Genomic DNA, 24452 nt, shown 5'->3' with positions numbered 1-24452 from the left:
GTAGGAAATCTAGCATCATTTCTCTGTTGTCTTTAACTAGATAGAACAGTTTTGGTTTTTCTATGTTTAATACCGAAATATGTCAATATAATGTGTTAATGAATATCAATAAATGTTTTACTTTTGTAAAATCAATCTAAATTACAACTTTTTCATTGAGACAATATATAGATTTGAGTGTGTTTAAAACAAATTTGAATGATTCTATCTTTTCACAGATTCACTACTATAATGAAATGTACACTGTGTGGGAACCTCTTATTGAACGAGTAGACAGTGGAAAGAGACGTTGGAACCTGAAAATTGAGGTTAGCGATTTTTTTTATTTATTTATTTATTTTTTTAGCAATAGCCTCTATTTGGGAAAGGCTTATGATTCTTAACAGTGCTGCTTAATTCTAATAGACCTGTCTAACTGTAATGCTTTTTTTGTTGTTTTTGTACATATATTCTAGTTTTTCTACTTTGGGTTCCATAGGAGGTCCACAGGTAACCTTGGGTATAGGTGATGCATGGTCATCTGGGCACCACACAGTTAAATTCTTCTCCCAGGATGCATCGGGGCCTTCCCCTATACCCCGCCCCCAGGCCGGGAGCTCCTCATTTTCGTTAGGTGCCCGGCCAGAGTCGGTCACTGAACACGCAGTGGGGCTGTTTGGTGCATACAGCCCTGAAGTTCTTCATTATAGGCAGTAGTGCAGACAGTCCAGTGGAAGTTCGCACTACTGCGTCTTCACCCCGCCGGTGCTGGGTCGCCAGTACTGATCCGTGCTTCACAGCGGGCCTCTGAGGTTTTACCTGGCAGAGACCTCGGAGGTTCCCTAGACTGCGGCTGGACAACGGGGACACAGGTAAGTGACACGTGCCGCCGTGGTGCGTGCCGATGCACAGTCTTTTTCCTCCAGGGCTGGGGACTCCCTGGGGTTGACAGTAAGTGTGGCCAGGCACTGAGTCCTGCGTCCACACTAAGCCGCCTGGGACAGCGGGCTACCAGGAAACTATGCTTATGGCGGACAAACAACTAATAGACTGCATTGCAAGAAATGTACAGCAGTTTTAAGAATAGACATAACCTCTGAACAGTTATGTATGCAATGTTATACCCCTCCAGCTTCCTCTGCGACTCTTGTCGCAAAACAGCCGCTACCAGGGGACTATGTTTCAGGGGTACTGACAAAGATGGCAGAACGTATTTTGCCAGCCCAGGTCTTGCAGCAGATATATTTACCCACACAGGTACTACACCCACAGTGGAGTAATACAGTTCCTGCGGCATTACAAGGTATGACCGAGATGTGGCAGGTTAACGCACCTAGCACTAGACCTAGGAAAAGAGTCAGGTGGCTCTCACAGGCCAATCTATATGAGGATGTAACATCAGATGAGGGGCTACTACCTGATGAGTCCGCTCCTCAGGAAGTGGAGGTCAAGTCAAGTTTAAATATTACTGGGCTAATACAGGCTGTTAAAGCAGTCCTGATTAGTGAGGAGAATGTGAGCCTCCCACGCCTAAATCTAAACATGCATATTTTATGGAAGAAAAGATGGTTGAACATGTATTTCCGTTGTCTGATCAACTAGTGAATCACTTAGAGAATGCGTGGAAGATGCCAGGGAAGCGTTATCAGCCACAGAGGTATCTGGCCTCAACTTACCCATTTGCTGAAAATAATTTCTCCAAATGGAAAACTCCACCAGTTGTGGATTCGCATATTACACGCTTAGTGAAGAGCGCTTCTCTTCCGATGCCTTCCATGTCGTCTCTAAAGGATCCTACAGATAAGAGAATAGAGAGCTGCCTTAAATCTGCCTATTCCCTTTCGGGAGCTGCGTGCAGACCAGCTATGGCTATTTGCTGGGTGGCTCGTGCCATGGAGGTTTGGGTTAACGGTCTGGAAGAATCCTTAGCCTCTAATGCTACCAGAGAACAGCTGGATTTAGTTGGAGAATCTTCGAGATTCCACTAAATATATAAATAAGGCAGCCTTAGACATTGGTCTTTTGTAAACAGAATTGTACAGTGGACAACTGCGCACAAAGGGGCTGCAAAGAAGGATTGACCGTAAGGGGGATCACCAACCCACAATAATTTAGTCACAAACCAAAAAGATTGGGCAACCCTAAAACTCTGTGCACTCCTTATAAAGTAGCACACATCATACAGCAAAGAAACCGATAAAATACTATAAATATAGTCTTACTGTTCAAAGGAAATGTTCAATGTGATGGATGCAGTTGTAGTTCTTCTTGTATGGAATCTTGCCGAAAATGGAAAAAAGAGAACAAACAAGAGGAAAATAATATAGTGTAGTAATTCGTAATGAAAAAAAGTCTCTCAAATAACACAAATAAGTGGTGATTTCTTCCTCTGAATGTGAACAGAAAGGATGATCGTACCGCACTCACGTTCAAATACTATGACTTCCACATATAAAGGTATCTTTAAATCAGATGGCCTCGTCACCACTGTGCAGCATACCAATAGTGAAGTTCACCCATGCAAATGATGTAGTATAAAAAGGCGGGCGTACCCCAACTCATCATAAATTCATAAGCCAATAAAGGTATCTTTGAGTTTTGACACTTCTATTCGTTATGGTTGATAACTTATCCTCTTACTCCAAACGTATGGATATGGAATGGGATAAAGTGGAAACCAACCATCAGACATCAGTTTAAAAGGTTTAATGGTTCTTCATACAATACAAGTTAAAAAAACGGGTAACCAAGTGAAAATTAAAGCAGATGGAAAATAAAAACAATGACCTGAGTGGATAAAAGGTCCGAACTTTTTCACCACGGGTCACTGCTGTAGAAATCCACAGGGTCCCCTTGTATCCTGCTACCACCAACGTGTTTCAACAATAAGTATTTCTCAAAATGTGTAGGGCAGGATACACCAAACAGCTCTATATACCCCTAGGATGTCACTCCTCCCAAAAAAGGGGCGGGGGTCTCAATTAATCATACTCCATGTTGCGCATAAATAGAAATAGAATGAACATATATAACCATCACATAAAATAGTTTACCTTTTTAAGGAATCCCATACCTTATGACCAAAGTGGAACAGTGATTGTAAAGGGTAAATTCTATATAGCGTTCCAATGCATGGAACGCATGGTGTCCGGAAGTGAACAGCTGACAAACCCCGTGATCGCCGGAACCAATCATCGCGGATCACGCAGGTAAATGGCAGACCAAACCATGCGTTCCAAATCGGTAGAGCGCATATTACCCGGAAATCCGGGAAGGGATGAACACGTGTTATACCACGTGATGTATACAACCCATTATAGCGAGTCACGTTGATGACTCGGATTAGAAGTACCACGCCTACCTGAGCGTGTTTCGGTAGTGGCAATCTAAAGCAAGCTTTTGAAGCCTCTTTGTATAAGGATGGTCATAAATTCTACATCCCAAAAAATGCGTTGCAAACCTCTGTTTGAGGGGCGCAATATAGCGTTCCAAATACCCGGAAATCAGAAGGTCTTGGATTCCTTATAAATATCGTGTATATGTATGTGTATATATATATATATATAATACACAAAATGACAATATATTATAAAAAATATGTGAAAATATAGAAATTAAAAAAAAATTTGTAACACCTAAAAATGATTTCATATAATGATATTGATAAAATAGGTAAGAGAATATGAAAATAAATATAGTCTATTGCTCCCTAAAAAACATTATAAAATCACTGTAAAAGATTATTATAAAAACCATTTGGTTTCAAAATCAAGGTTAAGACCCTTGGGAATTAAAGTTCCCAAGGTAAAAATAGTTTTCATTTCTGATTTTGCTAACCTTTCCTCTGCATTATTTTTTTTCCAATGATTAGGAATAAGTTGTATACCACAAAACAGAGTAAGTTCACTTGTGTCACAGTTGTGTTTCTCTTTAAAATGAGAAGACACCCCATGACTAATAAAACCTTTTCTAATATTGCGCAGATGTTCGGCCATTCTCTTTTAGCTTCCGAGTAGTACGGCCCACATATTGTTTTTTACAACTACATTCCAACAAATACACAATATTGTTACTATGACAAGTAATAAAATCTCTGATTTCAAATGTATTTAAATTACTCTGAGATTGATATGTTGTGATGACAGAATCCTTACTCTTACAGTTTTTACACATAAGACAAGTGCCACAACGGTAGAATTCCTTCGACATAATTGGTCTATCAACTTCTTTCGTTCTTATAGCACTTTTAACTATATGCTTCTTCAGATTGTTTGCCTTTCGATATATGAATTTGGGTTTTTATCAAGATAATTATTCAATATAGGATCTTTCAGTAATATCCCTCAATGCTTCTTCACAATTCCTTCAAATTCTTTATATTGGTTATTTTTCTTATTTACAATATTTGATGAATTTGACTCATTTCAGTTTATTCATACTCTTTATTTAGTTTATTTTATTGGTTATATATGTGTAATTTAATTCCCATTTTAAATGACTAATTCTCTTTCTGGATAATGACGATTATCTAATTTTATGTAAGAAATTGAATGGAGTTCGCTGACTCATGATTTTTCTACAATTTTAACCAATCCCCTTCCCTATTAGAAATCAGCATAATACTGATTCTCTAAAATTATCTGTATGATGTTAGGTTATAATCGTGCTGTAATTGGAACAAAATATGTACTTATTATACCAGCAATGTAGAGGTTAACTTTTTTGAAGTTAAGGAGTGACACTCCATCTTATTGGCTAGTTAGTATACATGTGATGGACGGAGCAAAATCAATGCTGAATGGCTCTTTTCACACATGTGACTAATGACAGGTGATCACGTGAGCCACTGAGCCTATGGAGAACTGATCTCCCGCGATTACGTGATCGGAATACTTACCCGGAAATATGCACAAAAGGTATGAGTTGAGGCTTTGGACCTCAAGCGATGGTGAACAAGCCTGCAATAGGCGAAACGCGTGTCCTACAACGAATATGGTCTAGCTGGTGCACATGCTGACCAGTCTCTACCACTCCGATAGACAACAAGGGTATATGTATCACCCCATCCAGACCGCTGTGTCTGTTTACAATACGTATCATTGTTAGGTTATTTAAGCCATTTTTCATAAATGTAATGCTCATATACTGCATGAATGTAATATCTCTGCGCACGCACACCCCGGCATAATTACTATTTAAATATCCAAATGATGGGTGTACAGGCAGGAGCATCAATTTGTATATAGATTCTGTGAATAACTGAACAACTGTGATTGGAGGTGATATATAGTATCACAAATTAGCTCTGGGTCTAACACTATGTATGGATATGAACCCCGATACTAATAATATACAAACATTGTGGGTATAACCCCATCTATAGATACTGTGTCCTTTGGTAAGAGGCAGATAATATCAGAATTAACTGCGTCAGAAGTGTTGTATAAACTATATGCTTCTTAAAGAGAGCAGAGATATGATTGATATATCTGACATATTTTCTATGTGAATGGGTTGTTTCTATAGTCCCCCATTGCAGGGTCAATTGGCAGTTGTGTATATCGGAGTGTTATATGCTAAAGAACTAGTAGTTCTATGATTCTATCTATGTTGCATGTGTATTTTTCCTGGCAGAAATATTAAGCAAAATTTATAAGAAAATAATTTGTATACCTGATTCAGGTTATGGATCAGATGTAATGCCCTTATTCTATTGCTTAAGACTCTGATTATTCATAGATTCCAGGACACACAGTATAATCATTTTTGCAACATAGTTATAGTAATTGTTGTTCTTGTATTGTCTTGTATGTATACCTTGGAAACATATTTTAAATAAATCAGATTAAAAGTTTAATTTTAATTTTCATAAATTACATATAAGAGTGCCCCACAAAAAGAGCCCTTTTTCTGTTTTGTGTTATACAACTTATTCCTAATCATTGGATAAAAAATATAGCAGAGGAAAGGTTAGCACAAAAAGAAATAAACTATTTTTACCTTGGGAACTTTAATTCCCAAGGGTCTTAAACTTGATTTTGAAACCAAATGGTTTTTATAATGATCTTTTACAGTGATTTTATGATGTTTATTAGGGAGCAATAGTCTATATTTATTTTCATATTCTCTTACCTATTTTATCAATATCATTATATGAAATCATTTTTAGATGTTACAAAATGTTTTTAATTTCTATATTTTCACATATTTTTTATAATATATTGTCATTTTGTGTATTGTATGTGTGTATGTATGTATGTTTATATATGTATATATATATATATATATATATATATATATGCGATATTTATAAGGAATCCAAAACATTCTGATTTCCGGGTATTTGAAACGCTATATTGCGCCCCTCAAACAGAGGTTTGGAACGCATTTTTTGGGATGTAGAATTTTTGACCTTCCATATACAAAGAGGCTTCAAAAGCTTGCTTTAGATTGCCACTACCGAAACACGCTCAAGTAGGCGTGGTACTTCTAATCCGAGTCATTAGCGTGACTCGCGATAATGGGTTGTATACATCACGTGGTATAACACGTGTTCATCCCTTTCTGAATTTCCGGGTAATATGCGCTCCACCGATTTGGAACGCATGGTTTGGTCTGCCACTTGACCACGTGATCCGCGATGATTGGTTCGGGCGATTACGGGGTTTGTCAGCTGTTCACTTCCGGACACCATGCATTCCATGCTTTGGAACGCTATATAGAATTTACCCTTTACAATCACTGTTCCACTTTGGTCATAAGGTATGGGATTCCTTAAAAAGGTAATCTATTTTATGTGATGGTTAGATATGTTCATTCTATTTATATTTATGCACAACATGGAGTATGATTAATTGAGACCCCCGCCCCTTTTTTGGGAGGAGTGACATCCTAGGGGTATATAGAGCTGTTTGGTGTATCCTGCACTACACACCTTGAGAAAGACTTATTGTTGAAAAGCGTTGGTTGTAGCAGGATACAAGGGGACCCTGTGGATTTCTACAGCAGTGACCCGTGGTGAAAAAGTCCAGACCTTTTATCCACTCAGGTGATTGTTTTTATTTTCCATCTGTTTTAATTTTCACTTGGTACCCGTTTTTTTAACTTGTATTGTATGAAGAACCATTAAACCTTTTAAACTGATGTCTGATGGTTGGTTTCCACTTTATCCCATTCCATATCCATACGTTTGGAGTAAGAGGATAAGTTATCAACCATAACGAATAGAAGTGTCGAAGCTCAAAGATACCTTTATTGGCTTATGAATTTATGATCAGTGTGAGTTGGGGTGAACTTCACTATTGGTATGCTGCACAGTGGTGACGAGGCCATCTGATTTAAAGATACCTTCATATGTGGAAGTCATAGTATTTGAACGTGAGTGCGGTACGATCATCCTTTCTGTTCACATTCAGAGGAAGAAATCACCACTTATTTGTGTTATTTGTAGGGGTGTGCACCGGCCACTTTTTGTGTTTTGGATCTGGATCTTTCTTCGTGTTTTGGATCTGGATTGGTTTTGCCAAAACCACCCTTCCGTGTTTTGGGTTCTGGGTTTTGTGTTTTGGATCTGTATTTTTTTTTAAAAAAGGTATAAAAACAGCTAAAATCACAGAATGTGTTGGGTTTTCTGCTCCTATGCTATTATTAACCTCAATAACCTTAATTTCCACTAATTTCCAGTCTATTCTGCACACCTCACACCTCACAATAGTGTTTTTGTGTCCAAAAGGCTGCACTGAGGTAGCTGGATGACTATGCTAAGCGACACGAGTGGGCGGCACAAACAAGTGACCCATCTAGGAGTGACACTGCAGTGGCAGACAGGATGGCAGTTTGAAAAACTAGGCCCCAAACTGTACATAATGCCAAGAAAAAAAAAAGGTGCAAGATGGAATTGTCCTTGGGCCCTCCCACCCACCCTTATGTTGTATAAACAGGACATGCACACTTTAACAAAGCAATCATTTCAGCGCCAGGGTCTGCCACACGACTGTGGCTGAAATGATTGGTTCGTTTGGGCCCCCACAAAACAAGCTGGCAATTAATCTGTCCCTGCACAAACTGGCTCTACGGAGGCAAGATGTCGTCCTCATCCACCGATTCCTCACCCTCTTCAGTGTTGTGTACATCCTCATCCTCACAGAGTATTAACTCGTCCCCACTGGAATCCACCACCACAGGTCCCTCTGTATGTTCTGGAGGCTGGTCTCCCTGGAAGAGCTGATAATTCATCTTGATGAACATCATCTTCTCCACATTTTGTGGAAGCAACCTCCTACGCCTTTCGCTGACAAGGTTCCCGGCTGCACTAAACACTCTTTCGTAGTACACACTGGAGGGGCGGCAACTCAGGTAAAATAGAGCCAGTTTGTACAGGGGCCTCCAAATTGCCTCTTTTTCCTGCAAGTAGAGGTATGGACTGTCTGACATGCCTATTTGGATGCTGTCACCGATGTAATCCTCCACCATTCTGTCAATGGTGACAGTATCATATGTAGTGACAGTAGACATGTCAGAAATTGTTGCCAGGTCCTTCAGTCCGGACCAGATGTCCAAACTTGGTCCTGCCTGCCCTGCATCACCGCCAGGGGGTTGCTTAGGATACCTAAGTTGTTTCCTGGCAGCCCCAGTTGCGGGAGAAAATGAAGAAGGAGCTGTTGACGTGTCACGTTCCGCTTCAGCTGACAGTGTGTTCACCAGCAGGTCTTTGCACCTCTGCAGGCTTGTGTCGGGGAAAGAGAGACACCACATAGGCTTTAAACCTAGGATCGAGCACGGTGGCCAAAATGTAGTGGTCTGATTTCAACAGATTGACCACCCTGGAATCCTGGCAAAGCGATTGAAGGGCTTCATCCACAAGTCCCACATGCCGAGCGGAATCGCTCCGTCTTAGCTCCTCCTTCACTTTCTCCAGCTGCTTCTGCAAAAGCCTGATGAGGGGAATGACCTGACTCAAGCTGGCAGTGTCTGAACTGACTTCACGTGGCAATTTCGAAGGGCTGGAGAACCTTGCACAACACTGAAATCATTCTCCACTGCGCTTGAGTCAGGTGCATACCCCCTCCTTTGCCTATGTCATAGGTGGATGTATAGGCTTGTATGGCTTTTTGCTGCTCCTCCATCCTCTGAAGCATATAGAGGGTTGAGTTCCACCGCGTCACAACCTCTTGCTTCAGGTGATGGCGGGGCAGGTTCAAGAGTGTTTGCTGGCGCTCCAGTCTTCGGCACGCAGTCGCTGAATGGCGAAAGTGGCCAGAAATTTTTCGGGCCACCCAAAGTGTCTCCTGCACGCCCCTGTCGCTTTTCAGAAAATTCTGCACCACCAAGTTTATTGTGTGAGCAAAACATGGGACGTGCTGGAATTTGCCCAGATGTAATGCCCGCACAATATTGGTGGCGTTGTCAGATATCACAAATCCCCAGGAGAGTCTAAGTGGGGTAAGCCACTGGGCGATGATTTCCCTCAGTTTCTCTAAGAGGTTGTCGGCGGTGTGCCTCTTACTGAAACCGGTGATACACAGCGTAGCCTGCCTTGGAACGAGCTGGCGTTTCTGAGATGCTGCTACTGGTGACGCTGCTGCTGTTGCTGCGTAAGGTGATACATCTACCCAGTGTACCCAGTGGGCTGTCAGTCATATAGTCCTTAGTCTGCCCTGTTCCAATTGTCCACATGTCCGTGGTTAAGTGGACATTGGGTACAACGGCATTTTTCAGGACACTGAGGACACTTTTTCTGACGTTTCTGTACAGTCTCGGTATCGCCTGCCTAGTGAAGTGGAATCTAGACGGGATTTGGAACCGGGGACACACTACCTCCATCAATTGTCTAAATCCCACTGCACTAATGGCGGATACCGGACGCACGTCTAACACCAACATAGCAGTCAAGGCCTCAGTTATACGTTTTGCTTCAGGATGACTGCTGTTGTACTTCATCCTCCTCGCTAAGGACTGTTGGAGGGTCAGTTGTTTAGTAAAAGTAGTGGTGTTCCTACTTCCTCTCTGGGATGATTAACGACTCCCAGCAACAGCAGCAGGAGGCGTAGCAATGCAGGATCCTCCGGAGGAATCCCGGATAGGAGAGTCAGTCATGCCAGTGACATGGCCTGCAGGACTACTTCCGATCCTGACTAAGGAGGAAATTGTGACATCTTCAATTTGCATATCAGCAAGTGGACTGTGGGTGCTCCTTTCAGCACTTGCAGGGGGCGTGCAAATGGTGGAAAGAGCCACCTCTTCCCGTCCAGTGCCTGGAAGGTCAGGCATCGCAACCACCACCACACTTGGACTCTCCTTGGGGATTTGTGATATCTTCTTAGAAAGCACAGTTCTTCGCTGTGCTTTTGCCAGCTTAACTCTTTTGATTTTTTTACTGGGAGGAGGGCTTCCATCGTCATGTGAAGCTGAACCACTAGTCATGAACATACTAGGGATCGACCTTAGCCGTTCCTTGCCACTCCGTGTCGTAAATGGCATATGGGCAAGTTTACGTTTCTCTTCAGATGATTTAAATGTTTTTTTCAAGGTCATTTTCCTGAACTTTGCCATTTGGGATTGTATGTGCCCTCTACTATGACATTGTGCATCGGCCTTGGCAGACGACGTTGATGGCATGTTATTGTCTATGTCATGACTGGTGGCAGCAGCTTCAGCACTAGGAGGAAGTGGTTCTTGATCTTTCTCTATTTTATTTTTATCGGAAAAAGTTTGGTCCTCCATTTATGTTATATCGATTTGATATATACGTGCAGCTAAACACAGAAAATATTTTTTTATTTTTGCTGGAGAGTAGTGCACTTTGTTGGTTACACCACCCTTTAAGAAATGAGCCAGCCGGCTCTTTACTTATGGGACACAGGCGCATGCTTGGCGCTGCTCCTTTGTTGATGCACGTGCGGCTACTGCGCACACAATTCACAAACACAGAAAATATTTTGTTATTTGGTTTGGAGTGTACTTTGGGGGTTACAGCACCCTTTAACGGTCAAGACAGCCGGCCCTTTACTTATGACACAGGTGCACGCTTGGCACTACTTTGTTGATGCACGTGCGGCTACTGCGCACACAATTGACAAAAACAGAAAATATATTTTTTTGGGTTTGGACTGGAGTGTACTTTGGGGGTTACAGCACCCTTTAACGGTCAAGCCAGCCGGCCCTTTACTTATGACACAGGCGCACGCTTGGCACTACTTTGTTGATGCACGTGCGGCTACTGCGCACACAATTCACAAACACAGAAAAAATATTTAGTTATTTGGTTTGGAGTGTACTTTGGGGGTTACAGCACCCTTTAACGGTCAAGCCAGCCGGCCCTTTACTTATGACACAGGCGCACGCTTGGCACTACTTTGTTGATGCACGTGCGGCTACTGCGCACACAATTCACAAACACAGAAAAAATATTTAGTTATTTGGTTTGGAGTGTACTTTGGGGGTTACAGCACCCTTTAACGGTCAAGCCAGCCGGCCCTTTACTTATGACACAGGCGCACGCTTGGCACTACTTTTTTGATGCACGTGCGGCTACTGCGCACACAATTCACACAAACAGAAAATATTTTTTTTTTTTTGGTTTGGACTGGAGTGTACTTTGGGGGTTACAGCACCCTTTAACGGTCAAGCCAGCCGGCCCTTTACTTATGACACAGGCGCACGCTTGGCACTACTTTGTTGATGCACGTGCGGCTACTGCGCACACAATTCACAAACACAGAAAAAATATTATTTTTTTAGCACTTGGGGGGAGCACCCCTGATGGACAGAGCACCCCCTGGACAACACTACAGCACCCCTTTAGGACTGGGACACTGCACAGGACTTTGGAGTGGACACAGCCCCTATGGAGAACTGACTGCACAACACAGTCCAGCCAGCCCCTATGGACTTTGAAGTAGTGGACACAGCCCCTATTAACAACAGCAGCACAGCACAACACAGCCAGCCCCTATGGACTTTGAAGTAGTGGACACAGCCCCTATGGACAACAGCAGCACAGCGCAGCACAGCACAACACTACTCTGCACTACACTACACAGCCCAGCCAGCCCTAACTCCCACCCTCCCTCTTCACTGTCCACAGCCGAGCGAGAAAATGGCGCCGACGCGGGTACCTTATATAGGATCCAAAACCCGCGAGACCCGGAAGGCGGGATGATGACGTTTTGCCTCGATTTCAGATCCGAGTCAGGCGGGAAAAGTCGAGCCTGACTCGGATCTGCCTCGGATCGGGGGGGCTCGGGGGGGGTTCGGATTTCAGAAATCCGAACCCGCTCACCCCTAGTTATTTGAGAGACTTTTTTTCATTACGAATTACTACACTATATTATTTTCTTCTTGTTTGTTCTCTTTTTTCCATTTTCGGCAAGATTCCATACAAGAACTACTACAACTGCATCCATCACATTGAACACTTCCTTTGGGCAGTAAGACTATATTTATAGTATTGTATCGGTTTCTTTGCTGTATGATGTGTGCTACTTTATAAGGAGTGCGCAGAGTTTTAGGGTTGCCCAATCTTTGTGGTTTTAGGCCTTTGCTATGCTACAGGCCTGGGTTTCTACAGCAGCCATAGCAGCTCGACGATCCCTGTGGCTCCGTTCTTCTACAACGGATGCTGAATCCAAGGAGGGATTGGAGGGTTTACCTTATGATGGGAAGCTAATGTTTGGCTATGAGTTAGACAAAATTGTCAGTAACTTGGCTACAGCTTGTATGCATTCAGCTCCAACCACTTCAGGGATTTGGACTCCGTCTGTTAGAAACTTTCGGATTTTGGACAGAGCCAGGCCTCAGACCTTTCCCAGGCCATCTAATTGTCGAAGTCAAAAATATTAAATACACTACAAAATATGCCTTATATTTCAGACTTTAACAAAATCCCAGTTTACATTTCAAATTGGCCTAAAACACAATATCAGATTGTTCTAACCAAAAACTTTTAATAGACCTTGGATTGATTGGGAGTGTAAATACTGTATGTTTGCTTCAATTGTTAGCTTGGACAATTGGAATTTGTTGGTGATCAAATAGACCCTGTACGGTAATTGTCTCTGGTCTGCAGAAAACCAACAAGAAGGTCAGATAACATACAAAATGCTAAGGATATGCAGATCTTTAATTGTAGCTCCTAACTGCATTTTGTTTAACACACCCTGTGCAGATAATGTAAAATGTACATTATCTGTACATTTTACTATAAGTTGTATTCAAGATGTATTTACAGTACAGATCAGACATTTATATTACAATTAATAGTGACATGTCCAATGTATTATATATATCCTGGCTTTCGTGGCTCACACAATACAAACCTGCCTCCTACTCAGTAATTTACACATAGTAGTCACACATACAACCAACGGTGTACACCAAAGTACAAATGTATTAAAGAGAAGAAAACCAGTTATACATATAGTCCAGGGACGGGACCACATATTAACATCGTGTTTGGGGTCATAATGTACAGAATTGTGTTAGCAGTAAGCCGGTGATTGCGAATAGATTGTCGCACATTGCGGCAAGCAGTTATTAGCAATGTCGGATTTATGTTTAATATAGCATATAACAATGGGTGATTTGAACTAGCTTTTTGGCGGGAACCCAGAGGTGAACATCTGCAACAGCATCCTGAGCCTCGGCATCGCCCACTGTTTGAACCAACCAATGACCCACAGTGAACTGGAAACATCCCGCCCCTGGACTAATGGAAGAAGACACAGCCTGCTATTTATACACACACCCATAATTTAACTGTATAAATTAGGCTCCCCTGGTCCAGAGAGTAGTAGCTGTATTCTATCGGTCATCTGGTGACGACTGTACTCTGGATCCAGGGAACGCATGCGAACGTATGTATACTGGTTTGTAACTCTGACATTTTTTTTCTGAATTGTTTTACACCACTGTATAACTTGTGATAATAATGTTATATTCTTTTAGTACAATATTTACCTTTGTGCGTTGGACACAGAAACTGGTGTGTGTGTTCACTTGTTTTCACCTAAGATTATTATACTGTGATGTATATATTGCACTGTAATTCACATTGTGTTTTGATACGAAGATAGCAACTATTACGCATACTGGTGGTATTACAATAAGGGTAGGTATTGCTTATGTGTCACACGTTGCGTACACTGTGCATCCACATATGCATATCGCCATACGCAAGACACATACACTTGGTGTCAACAGCCGTAGAGAGATTTAAATAGGATTCCACATAATACCAAAAGGGCGGCCGGGCCTGGTAGGCAGCCTTGGAGTACCAGGCGTCCGGCTCCTAAGCCTGATGACAAGCCCTCCGCCTGACGGTTCGGGCCTCATCCTGAGGGGTCCCAATGTGTGAGGCTGACCTTTTCAGTTCACCTAGGGCTACCATGCATGCCTGGGTGAGAAAGGGCATTCTCCAGAGAGACTATCTCTCTTTCTATTAATATGGTTTCCTCATCATATTCTTTGTATAAAGACTTAAGAGGCTGATACTTCACGGAGGGTCTGTAAAGTCATAGTCAGACAATGCCACAACAGTTATTTAGCTAGTAACCCAAAGTCTAGTAGCATTGACAGAGGTGTCTTGCACTCTGACATAGGATCATCCACCAGGAAATTGGGGTGGTGTTCATACTAGGAGGATAAATGGTTAGACATATTCTTCAGCCATCAGAACATACATTCAGGTGAATAGTCTCTTCACCTGGTAGTGTTTCAGCTCCTAGTGGACAGGTGGGGGTCTGTCAGAGGTGGACCTCATGTGTCCAGGAGCATTAGGACCCTTTAGGGCTCTCCATTCAAACCACAGAATTAGTGGATTTCAAATGGTTTACTGTCCGCAGGGACGGACACTGTTGTAAACTTGCCCTGGGTTCCTTTCTAAGGTAGTCTTTAATTTTTCACTTTAATGCAGAAATTATTGTGACAGACTCATTTGTTTTAGGACGTGCCCCCCAGGATTCATGGGGATCGTATCAGTTCTCTCGCTGAAATTCAGACTTAGTTTTCAGTAAAAAATTGATACATGTGAGTCCTAAAAATCCCAAATCAAAATACAGCATGAGTAGTGATCTAATGTCTGCTGCAACCAAAAAAGGGACCTTGGAGTAATAGTTTGTTATAATAATAGATGTTATGAAGGGCAGCAAGTAGTGAGGAAAGCTTGCTGTGTGACCGGATCATATAGTTCACCATATGCTTATTACTTTTGCAATCTGGCTGAACTTCATGTCATTCTACAGATTGCAAGATTGGGAGCAGAGCCCTCTTACCTCTCCTGTCAGTCTGCTAATAACCTATCTCGATTTATTACTGTTTTGTTTCCAGTTGTAAAACACAATAATAAATAGGATGTTCAAAAAAGTACATATGAACATTAGACATATTAGAATTCAATAGATATATAGATATTTCACTGAAATAACTGTAATTCTTCATTGCAGCATTGTTTTGGTATTAGAACAAACAAATCTGAGATACAGAGATGGAGATTATAGTTATTCAAATTTAAAACATTTTGGACCGGTAATCTTAATAATATGGCTTCAGTACTCATTTGTCTTCATTTTTATTTTAATTATTATAGAATTCATGTGATTAATTAAAAAATTTTTAAACTTGCCCTGGGTTCCTTTCTAAGGTAGTCTTTAATTTTTCACTTTAATGCAGAAATTATTGTGACAGACTCATTTGTTTTAGGACATACCTCCAGGATTCATGGGGATCGTATCGGTTCTCTCTCTGAAATTCAGACTCCTTGTTTATTCTTTTTTAGTTTGCACAAGAGAGAATGGCCAGTTAAGCTACATTTAAGCCATACAGCTTGGTAGGATGGCACGTGGTTTGTTATTCAGACCTCTAGTTTGCCACTCAGGATGCTTCTCTCGGGCGGCGGATTCTCCTTTATGTACAGGAGCGTCCTCCACCCCTGTGGATAACTGCTTTGGGAAAAAGGTTACCTGTGGACCTCCTATGGAACCCGAAGTAGAAAATAAGAGATATGGTAAGAACTTACCCTTGTTAACTCTATTTCTACGAGGTCCACAGAGCGCCCGCCTTGACGCACCTGTGTTTCACATGGGCTTCACTCTGGTCACCGTTTTTCCGTCTCCTGTGTGAGAATGTAATTCTTGAGTGTTCCAGAATCCTTCCCTCCCTCTTCTCCTCTGGCCTATGGCTTATTACGTAACTGAGGAGCTCCTGACCTGGGGGCGTGGTGTAGGGGAATGCCCCAGTGCATCCTGGGAGAAGGATTTAACTGCGTGGTGCCCAGATGACCTTGCATCACCTATACCCAAGGTTACCTGTGGACCCTATGACCTCGTAGAAATAGAGATAACGAGGGTAAGTTCTTAACATATCTCTTATTTTTTGAATTTCTAAATGTTTGGACTTTGCTAGTCTTTGTTCAGAAAAAAGTATGATATAAGTTGTCTATATAAGTTGAATTCCGTCTTATGTGTTTGAAGATGAAGAACAACCCAGTCCAGGACAAGAGTCTTCTTCCCGGGGATGACTTTATATATGTCCCTGAGCCCCAGTCTGCTATTAACATTGTCTCTAAGGACACCATGAACATAACCATCTCTAAGTGCACTCTGGGAGTGTTCAGCAATCTGGCAAAGGTAAGAATAATAACTGTTAATATATTTAGGATCGCTGAACTGGAGTTACTGGTTCTTGGTCCATTTAGAAACACTTGGATGATTGCTATGAGAATCATTTTTTCTTCCATAGGCCTTCTCTGAAGGAACTGCTTCTACTTTTGACTATTCTTTGAAGGACAGGGCCCCATTAATTGTCATAAATGCACTGGGTGTTCCCATTGTACTACAGCACGGTCCAAATCTGCGACTGTTTGGATCATCAACACATGACCGTGTTCATAATGTGAGTCAGGAAGAGTCACTGGAGCTTGAATTCGCTGCTGTGCAGCCTCTGCACCGAGGAAAACTGTCTGCACTGCATCGGCAAGAGAGCAGCCTTTTTACACTTGGCATAGGTAATGTTTTTGTACTTTCAGTGGACTCCTCTAAAGTGTTAGGTACTCTTTCTTCAACAGTTGCCTTTTCCTTTCTCTTAGTGCCCCAAGGATACACAGAGGTGACAAATGTCCCAGTTACTAAGCCAGCCAGGCGCCTTTACAACGTACGGAGTCCATTACAAGACAGCTGTGTTTCCATTGTTGTGCAGATTGATGCCAGCGAGGGGAACAAAGTTTTATCCGTTAGATCCCCATTGCAGGTGAGTGACCGCTTTCCTTGTGTTGTAATGCTCTTCCAAAATGACTGCTTCCCCTTTCATCTTTCCTGAAAACAAGTACAAATGAGTATCGCATTTCTTTATTATTACTCATTGTTAAGTCCCCATTTTCATTATGTTGTAGGAAACTGGGTAAGAAATTCTGGTACAGTACTATGGTAGAACATGTCAATCTGTAAGATGCTTTCATGTTTTTATAATAACTTTGATCTCTGTTGATAGGATTTGTCATGCAAGATGATCATTTAGACAAATATGTATTTTCTTTGTATTTATAAAATGTATTGTCCTTTCATGCTTTCACTTCACAAGAAAACATGTAATTGAATCCTTAAAACACTACAGTGTTGATTTATGTTGGTTCAAACTTGGTGCCTTACCTATTGATGATTTGAAACTTTTTTACAGATGAAAACGTTAGCTAATTTTCTAGCCGACCTGTCTACAAGAAAGTTTTGTAACATGGATGAATTTATTTTATTTTTTTACAATTTCAGATCAAGAACCATTTCTCAATCCCATTTACTGTGTACAAGTTTGTGGCAAATGCCAAGTTACTGGAGGAAATTGGTGTGTGTAATCCAGATGAAGAATTTCATGTCCCCCTGCATTCCTACAGGTATAGCTCGCGTTCAGTGTATAATGCATCCTAGTACAATTGGCCAATTGTTAATCTGCAATTAGCATTTACCATATTTGATATCCCACTAGCATTGTGAACTACAAATTGTTCTTCTACCAGAAGCCATTTGGGGGATGTAGGCCTCAAAGGATTCAAACCCATGAGAAAAATGTGTCTCAAAATTAATGGTAGGCTCTTCCTGTCACCCAGCATAGGAAGGAAAGGTTTTTTTAAGTTCCCTTGGAATAAATAGGTTCTGATTCAGTACAGTACTTGCACCTGATGTGTAAGGGTGTGTGTATATACAGATGTATCCTCATACATCTAGCTTTGATACACCACACATCGCAACTGCCTGACGTGAATGAGCCGCCAGGTCCCATGCTACTCTGCTAGTGTTTTGTCAAAAATGCATCTAAGATGCGATGCGATAATGACGCACCAACAGACTAATTAATTTGATATGCGACCCTTGTATATCTGTGTGCACATGAGTCTGTATATGTAGCATAACTGAACGGAATGAAGAAAAGCTGCAGTCGCTCCATTGTCGCACTTCGTATACAGATTCAGAGACTCTGTCCCAAAAAAGATGCCTGGCGCTAGCAGAGTCTCATGGGATATGGCACGCCGAGAGTGGGTTTTTAGTGCCACTGCAGCAAAGATGTGTAAGGACACATCTGTAATGGGATTTTTATTCTCAAATTAAATTATTTTCACTTAACCCAGTGTTGGACACTGGGGCGATGAGGTTTACTACGGGATTTTGGCACAGGATTAAAATGTTAAATCCTCCATCTTGTCCCCATCCTGCTGGATACTCTTGCAACCTGCCTACCACAGTTGAAAGCATGATATATCTAGCAATCGTTTGTTTAGGTGCAGACTGGAAGCTTTTGTACGAGCATCATAGAGGACCAAAAGATCATGTGGATTTTCTGACCATACTCATCCTTGCAACATAGCTCCTTAAGGCACTAGCAACTTCTGAGACATTAAGAATTCCTCATTTGCAATGTCTTGATTTAAGTGGAATTTGGAACCCCCTTAACCTGAAAAGATAGTTTCGTAAGAAGAACAGCCTTACTGTATCTCCATGAACACCAGTTGCGTGGAATCATTGCTACAAGAGAAAATTAGATGGCAGTTTCACAGAACTGTCATGGCATCAACAAGGAACTCATGTGGATCCCTAGTCCTTGAGCAAAAGTTGTCCACCTTTTTGTTCTGCCAGGAAGCCACAATGTCAGCCTTTGGCTGACATTTCTTCACAATTCTAAAATGTACAGATGGAGGAACCACCCTCTAGGGTGCAGGTTTTTCCTTGAGGTAACTGGCAAATTTCTAACCTAGAATGATTACTGGTGATTGTGCAAGAAAATTTTGTTCTGGAAAGCACTTGATCCTGCTGGTATTCTTCATTGCAAATAAGTCTTTTAAACCTCCCTTATAGATTATGTACACCTGCGGTGGAGTTGTCTTACTGAATCTGTATGGGTTTTCCCGCAACAGAAAGTTAAATAGAATTAGACCATTTAGAATAGTTCTTATTATGTAACATTATATGGTTTGCTTTTTATGGGGACCACATACCTTAGAACTAACTATGAAGGACAAGAGACTTTCACTGTTGGAGGTAGGCGTGAACATTTATTGGAAGACTTGCTTCGATGGAGACCACAAAACTTTGAACTGATCATAGTAGAACAACAGAACATCAGTCCTGGAGGCTTGCTATTAATTTGTGAAAATGTTGCTCATGATAAGGACCACAGATTTGGAACTAAACAGGAAGGACTACAGACCACCAGTCAGGAGGCTGGTGTCTGTCCTCACAATTGTCCAATTTAAAATAGCAAAGGCACAGCATCTGTTGAGTCTCTAATCCAGCAGAAGAGCAATCAACGCATTCTTGCTGTCAGGTCAATATGTTGTCTGGACACATGATGTTACTACTGGTTTCACTTTGATAGGAGTTTGTTCTGGGACCTCTATAAGAGGAGTTGTGCAACTTCTCTGCTTTGATTGATGAAACCATTTTCAAATTAAAATTTATTGGATGTTCTTCTGTGACTGTTCTGTATCTACACACAAACCTCATGCCCATGTATGGATAAACTAACCCATAACAATGAGCGGAATCTGTATGTAATGCCCCCCCCCCCCCCCCCGTGTCTAACAGCTAAGATGCCCCTATACTTACCTCGTTCGGGCTGGCAGCCTTCTGGATTCCAGCATCGGGATTCGGATAGATGTCGGTATTTCGACGCTTATCTTAAGCTCGTGTCTGGCTTCCCCCATTGGGATTTAGACCGCCGGCATCGCGGCCGGCGGTCTCTTAACTACATCCCTAAAGAACATGTTGCTCATTCCATACTTTTTGCTATTTTTAAGCAGTGTCTTAAAACAAAATGCTTAAATATGTTAGTAACAAATAATATTACAAAGTAATTAGTATAATTTTTATCTGCATTTCATCATGTCTCTGCATATGTAAATAAATAACCACATTGTTTTGTTGTCTTATATTCAATAATTGGTTTAATTTTATTTTTGCATAGTTTTTTTTTTTTTTAATGATGCTATAACATCAACAGGTGTCAGTTATTCCTGAAGCCAGCAGGTGTATTGGTTGAACAGTTCAAAGAGTCCACAACCTACATTATGTGGAAAGAAATGCTACACAGGAGTAGTGAAGTTCGATGCACACTACAGTGTCCAGCTACTGAAACCAACTTCCTGCCTCTTATAGTGAATTGCACAGCCGTGCCTGATGAAATCAACTTTATCACCAGTAATGGTGAAAAGGACTGGGATCCAGCCTACATTATACATCTCTACCCTTCGCTGACCATCAAAAATCTCTTGCCCTACTCACTGAGATACCTGCTTGAGGTAAGTCACCTTCAACTAGCACACATTGATTTGTAGTGATGTTTGTGGTGTTTGCATTCTCAAACCATCCACTTTGCAATATTCAATGTTAATAAGATGATTTCTGTTATAACTCAAGGGTCTAATGACTTATTATAAGTCCATGGTTAAGTATTGGTGGCAGTTATAGTGTATTTGTAGGTTTGTTAATGTCAAAACTGTATGATAAATTCATAAATTACAAAATTAAAATAATTCCAGTTTGCGTCAATTCTGATTTTTCCTACATCTAATCTAGGGGGCACTGCTACCATCGGTTACTGGAGGGGACCATAGCAGTTGGTACTTAAAATAGCTTTAGCTTTAAACAGAAGTTCCCCCCCCTCTGCAACTCCATCGGGACCCCCTTTGCATAGTTATTTTTCCTTTATTTATTAATTTTGTTTATTTTTAATTAGGAATATGTCTCCTACTCATCACTGCAAACATAAGGAGTGAGGATGGGCCAGTCTTTGGGGTTTGCCGTTTAGGCCATGGGGGAGCTCAACTGACTGTACTGGCTAAAGTGATATGTCACTGTACACTTCACTTTGTTTGCTGCATACTGACCTATAGTTTGTGCTTATTCCCAGTACTCTCAGTGATTTTGTAGTATGTCTCACCTTTGTTATAGTACAGTGACCATCCTCTATGAATTATTGTATGTAGACTGCTGGCTTCCTATTGCTTTAGGGTTCTGTCCAGTACTCTTCATATTGTGTTATTGTTGGTTGCTGATACACTTGACTGACTGTATCCTGTTTCAGTCCTCTCTTCACTTATCTTTGGGGTCCTGCTTTGCTTACTAATTTATGCAGTCACTGTCCTTTTCCTGGATTTTCGAAAGTTGACAGGCCAGACTACATAACCACCTACTGGTTGTTTAGATCCAGCTGTCTAAGGGGTGGTACATAATGCTAGCCTAGGCTTCCACAGTTCAAGTTGGGTCACACAGCCATGGTGTAGTCCCTGTCTGGGAAGTCATAACTGACTTTATCTTTGGCATCACAGCTGCTAGGTTGTGCTTATGGAGAAATGAATTCTCTGCTTTTCACCCCCTTCAGGTTTTATAGTCTGATGCTGGGTCAAAGGCATGATCTCTCGGGCCTCCACTTAGATGTTTGCCTTCCATGACATGTTAAGGGATGTTATTATTCAGCCATGCTCAGGAACAAGATATCAGTCTGGAAGAGTCTTCAGACACCTTGCATGGTTGTTGTTGTTCTTCTCTGGATGACTTTTCTTATAAAAAAAGAAACACCCTATTTTATCCTGTCCTGCGATAGCAGCTAGGCTGACTACTATACCTACCTACTATAACAGCTAAGTGGGTGATGATCTCTTCTTTGACTCTGTATGTAAGTCTTTTCTCTATGGTAGAGCTGGTTTTGGCCATTCTGCTATTTTGCCATTCCACTGCTTCCTCATGTGCTAAAATCGATAAAATCCAAGGGAGTTTCTGTCATTTTGGTGGCTCCGAACTGGTCAAAGCAGTCATGGTACACTGACATTCTCAGCAGGTGGCAGATCATCCTTGGCAATTACCTGTCCGCCCAGATCTGCTCAATAAGGGCATGGTTTTCTGTCAGGACTTAGCTCAGTTGACTTTGATGGCATGGCTGTTGAAGCCATGATCTTCTGAGCTTAAGGTCTTCTCTGGTTTGGACAGTAGCTTGAAACTATCTTCACTGAAAGCTCAGGTTTTGGCTCTTTACATTTTTTTCCAATGTATGTTGGCCACCATCCCTGAAGTTCAGACTATTCTATTGTAGATCTCAACTTTTTAACCTCAAAAGTTTCTAGTTTGCTGGCCATTTCATCTCCCAGATGAGTGCCTGAGTTGGCAGCTCTTTTTTGCTGGTCTCTGTTCCTCATTTTTCATGGAAACAGGGCGGTTCTGTGCGCCAGACCTTCTTTTTAGCAAAAGGTCGTCTTCCGGTCTCATCTTAACAAGGAAATTGTGATTTTGGCTCTGAGTGACGACTCGCCCTCTAACAGCAATATCAAGTCTTCTTGATATTGTCAAAGCCTTGTGTATCTATGTGGAAAGATATGCAGTATACCATAAAGTGGACAGCCTCCTCATGCTTTCTGATAAAAAAAAAAAAAAAAGGTTGGCCAGCAACAAAACAGTCGATCACCAGATAGATCATGACGACCATCCGACAAGCGTATGTTTCGAATGAAGCCCCAGTTCCAGATCGTCTGATGACTCTGTGGAGCAATTATGCAAGACTGTCACCTGGTCCTCAATACTTACTTTGACAAAGTTCTACAAATTTTATATTTTTGTAGCTAGAGATGCCAGTTTTGGTCTGACAGTTTTGCGCTCTAGCTGAGGAAACCCTCCCTTAGGGGGCGTCTTTGGAATGTTCCCATGGTATCCAGTGTCCTCCAGATGGGCTGCAAGAGAAAATAGGAAATTTGGTACACTGCATTCCATCCCTTTTCTGTGTCACACTTTGTTTTCACCCTCTCTTGCTTAAGTGTTCTGGTTATGAAGCCCTCAGGCATGTAGAGGGGGGTTGAGGCAGCCCACAAACACATTTAGTTTGTGCTTGCTCCTTGGGCAGCGCCCTCTGCACCCCATGGTATCCACTGTCCTGTAGATGGATTGTGACCGGAGGCTGGCCACACGTGGATAATGGCGGCCACGGAACTGAAGGGGATAACTACCGTGCTGCAGTGCCATTTTTGTAAAATAAGCAATAGGCGCTGGGCGCCATATTTAAAAGTGCGTTACCGGCCTTAGGCGCTGGCTGTATTAAAATGTACTTGTCTGCCGGGGCCCGGACCTCCTCTGACGGCCGCTGCAGTGTTAACCCCTCGGTGCGCGGCGGGTGGTAAGGAGCCCTTAAGTGCTTAAGTGGGGACCGGGACAGCAAGGCTGCGAGCTGATTGCTTGCAAAGCTTCTGGCACTCCAGGACAGCAAGAAGCCGCTGCAGCCGAAGCAAGTGTCTCAGACTTCAAGGCTAAGCGCCGCACAACGGGAGGACCAGGCTAGCCGGCTCCCTGTGCAGAGCCGGACTGCAAGGCATGGTAGCCACACGCTGGGGGTTGGGACCCCCGGCGCCCAGCATTAAACAGCAGCCGGACAGAGTGACCACACACTGGGAGACCGGGGAATCCGGCTCCCAGCCTGGCTGCAGAGCCATCCAGGGTAGCTGGTTCACAGGGGAACCGGGTTAGCCAGCTCCCTGTGCGGCACTAGATGGGTGCGCTGATACTGGGGACAGGGTATGGCTCCCGGCACCCCAGCTCTACAGTGCAGAGAAGCTGCTGCAGCAAAGGCATGCCCCAAGGCTGCAGTGCTGAGTGCCCTATGCTGGGGACTGGGAGCTCGGCTCCCAGGGACCCAGCAGAGCTGGTTAAGTAAAGCCCAGCGCTGCACACAGAGCAAAAGGCACGTAGTTTTAAACAAAATATACAAACATATTACCACCTGTACTGGAAAAGGGGTTTTAAATGTATTTAAAACGGTATGTGCAGCACTGTGCCAGGACATCAGGTTTTGTGCTGCAGTGTGTAAAAGCCTGATGCTGTGCACAGGCACAAAAGGGTGTGTGTGTGTATGTATATATATATATATATATATATATATATGTGTATATATATATATATATATATATATATATATATATTTAATATATGTATTTTAAATGTATAATTTAAAGTGCA

At 42.1% G+C, this 24452-nt stretch overlaps 1 protein-coding gene across 1 annotated transcript in view; it reads left to right on the top strand.

Moving 5' to 3' along the window:
• VPS13C (vacuolar protein sorting 13 homolog C) overlaps positions 1-24452 on the top strand; it is a 452448-nt gene that overhangs the window by 306047 nt on the left and 121949 nt on the right. Inside the window, exons 55-60 of the mRNA XM_088446402.1 lie at positions 219-308; positions 16446-16601; positions 16714-16978; positions 17060-17220; positions 17736-17857; positions 20458-20755. Of these exons, the coding sequence (XP_088302528.1) occupies positions 219-308; positions 16446-16601; positions 16714-16978; positions 17060-17220; positions 17736-17857; positions 20458-20755 (1092 nt within the window). The remainder of the gene's footprint in view (positions 1-218; positions 309-16445; positions 16602-16713; positions 16979-17059; positions 17221-17735; positions 17858-20457; positions 20756-24452) is intronic.

This window comes from Taudactylus pleione, unplaced genomic scaffold, assembly GCF_031769625.1.
Source record: "Taudactylus pleione unplaced genomic scaffold, aTauple2 ptg000019l, whole genome shotgun sequence".
In the NCBI taxonomy this organism is placed as follows: Eukaryota; Metazoa; Chordata; class Amphibia; order Anura; family Myobatrachidae; genus Taudactylus; species Taudactylus pleione.
The sequence above is the reverse complement of the archived record's forward strand: the minus strand, read 5'-3'. Positions and strand labels throughout refer to the sequence as shown.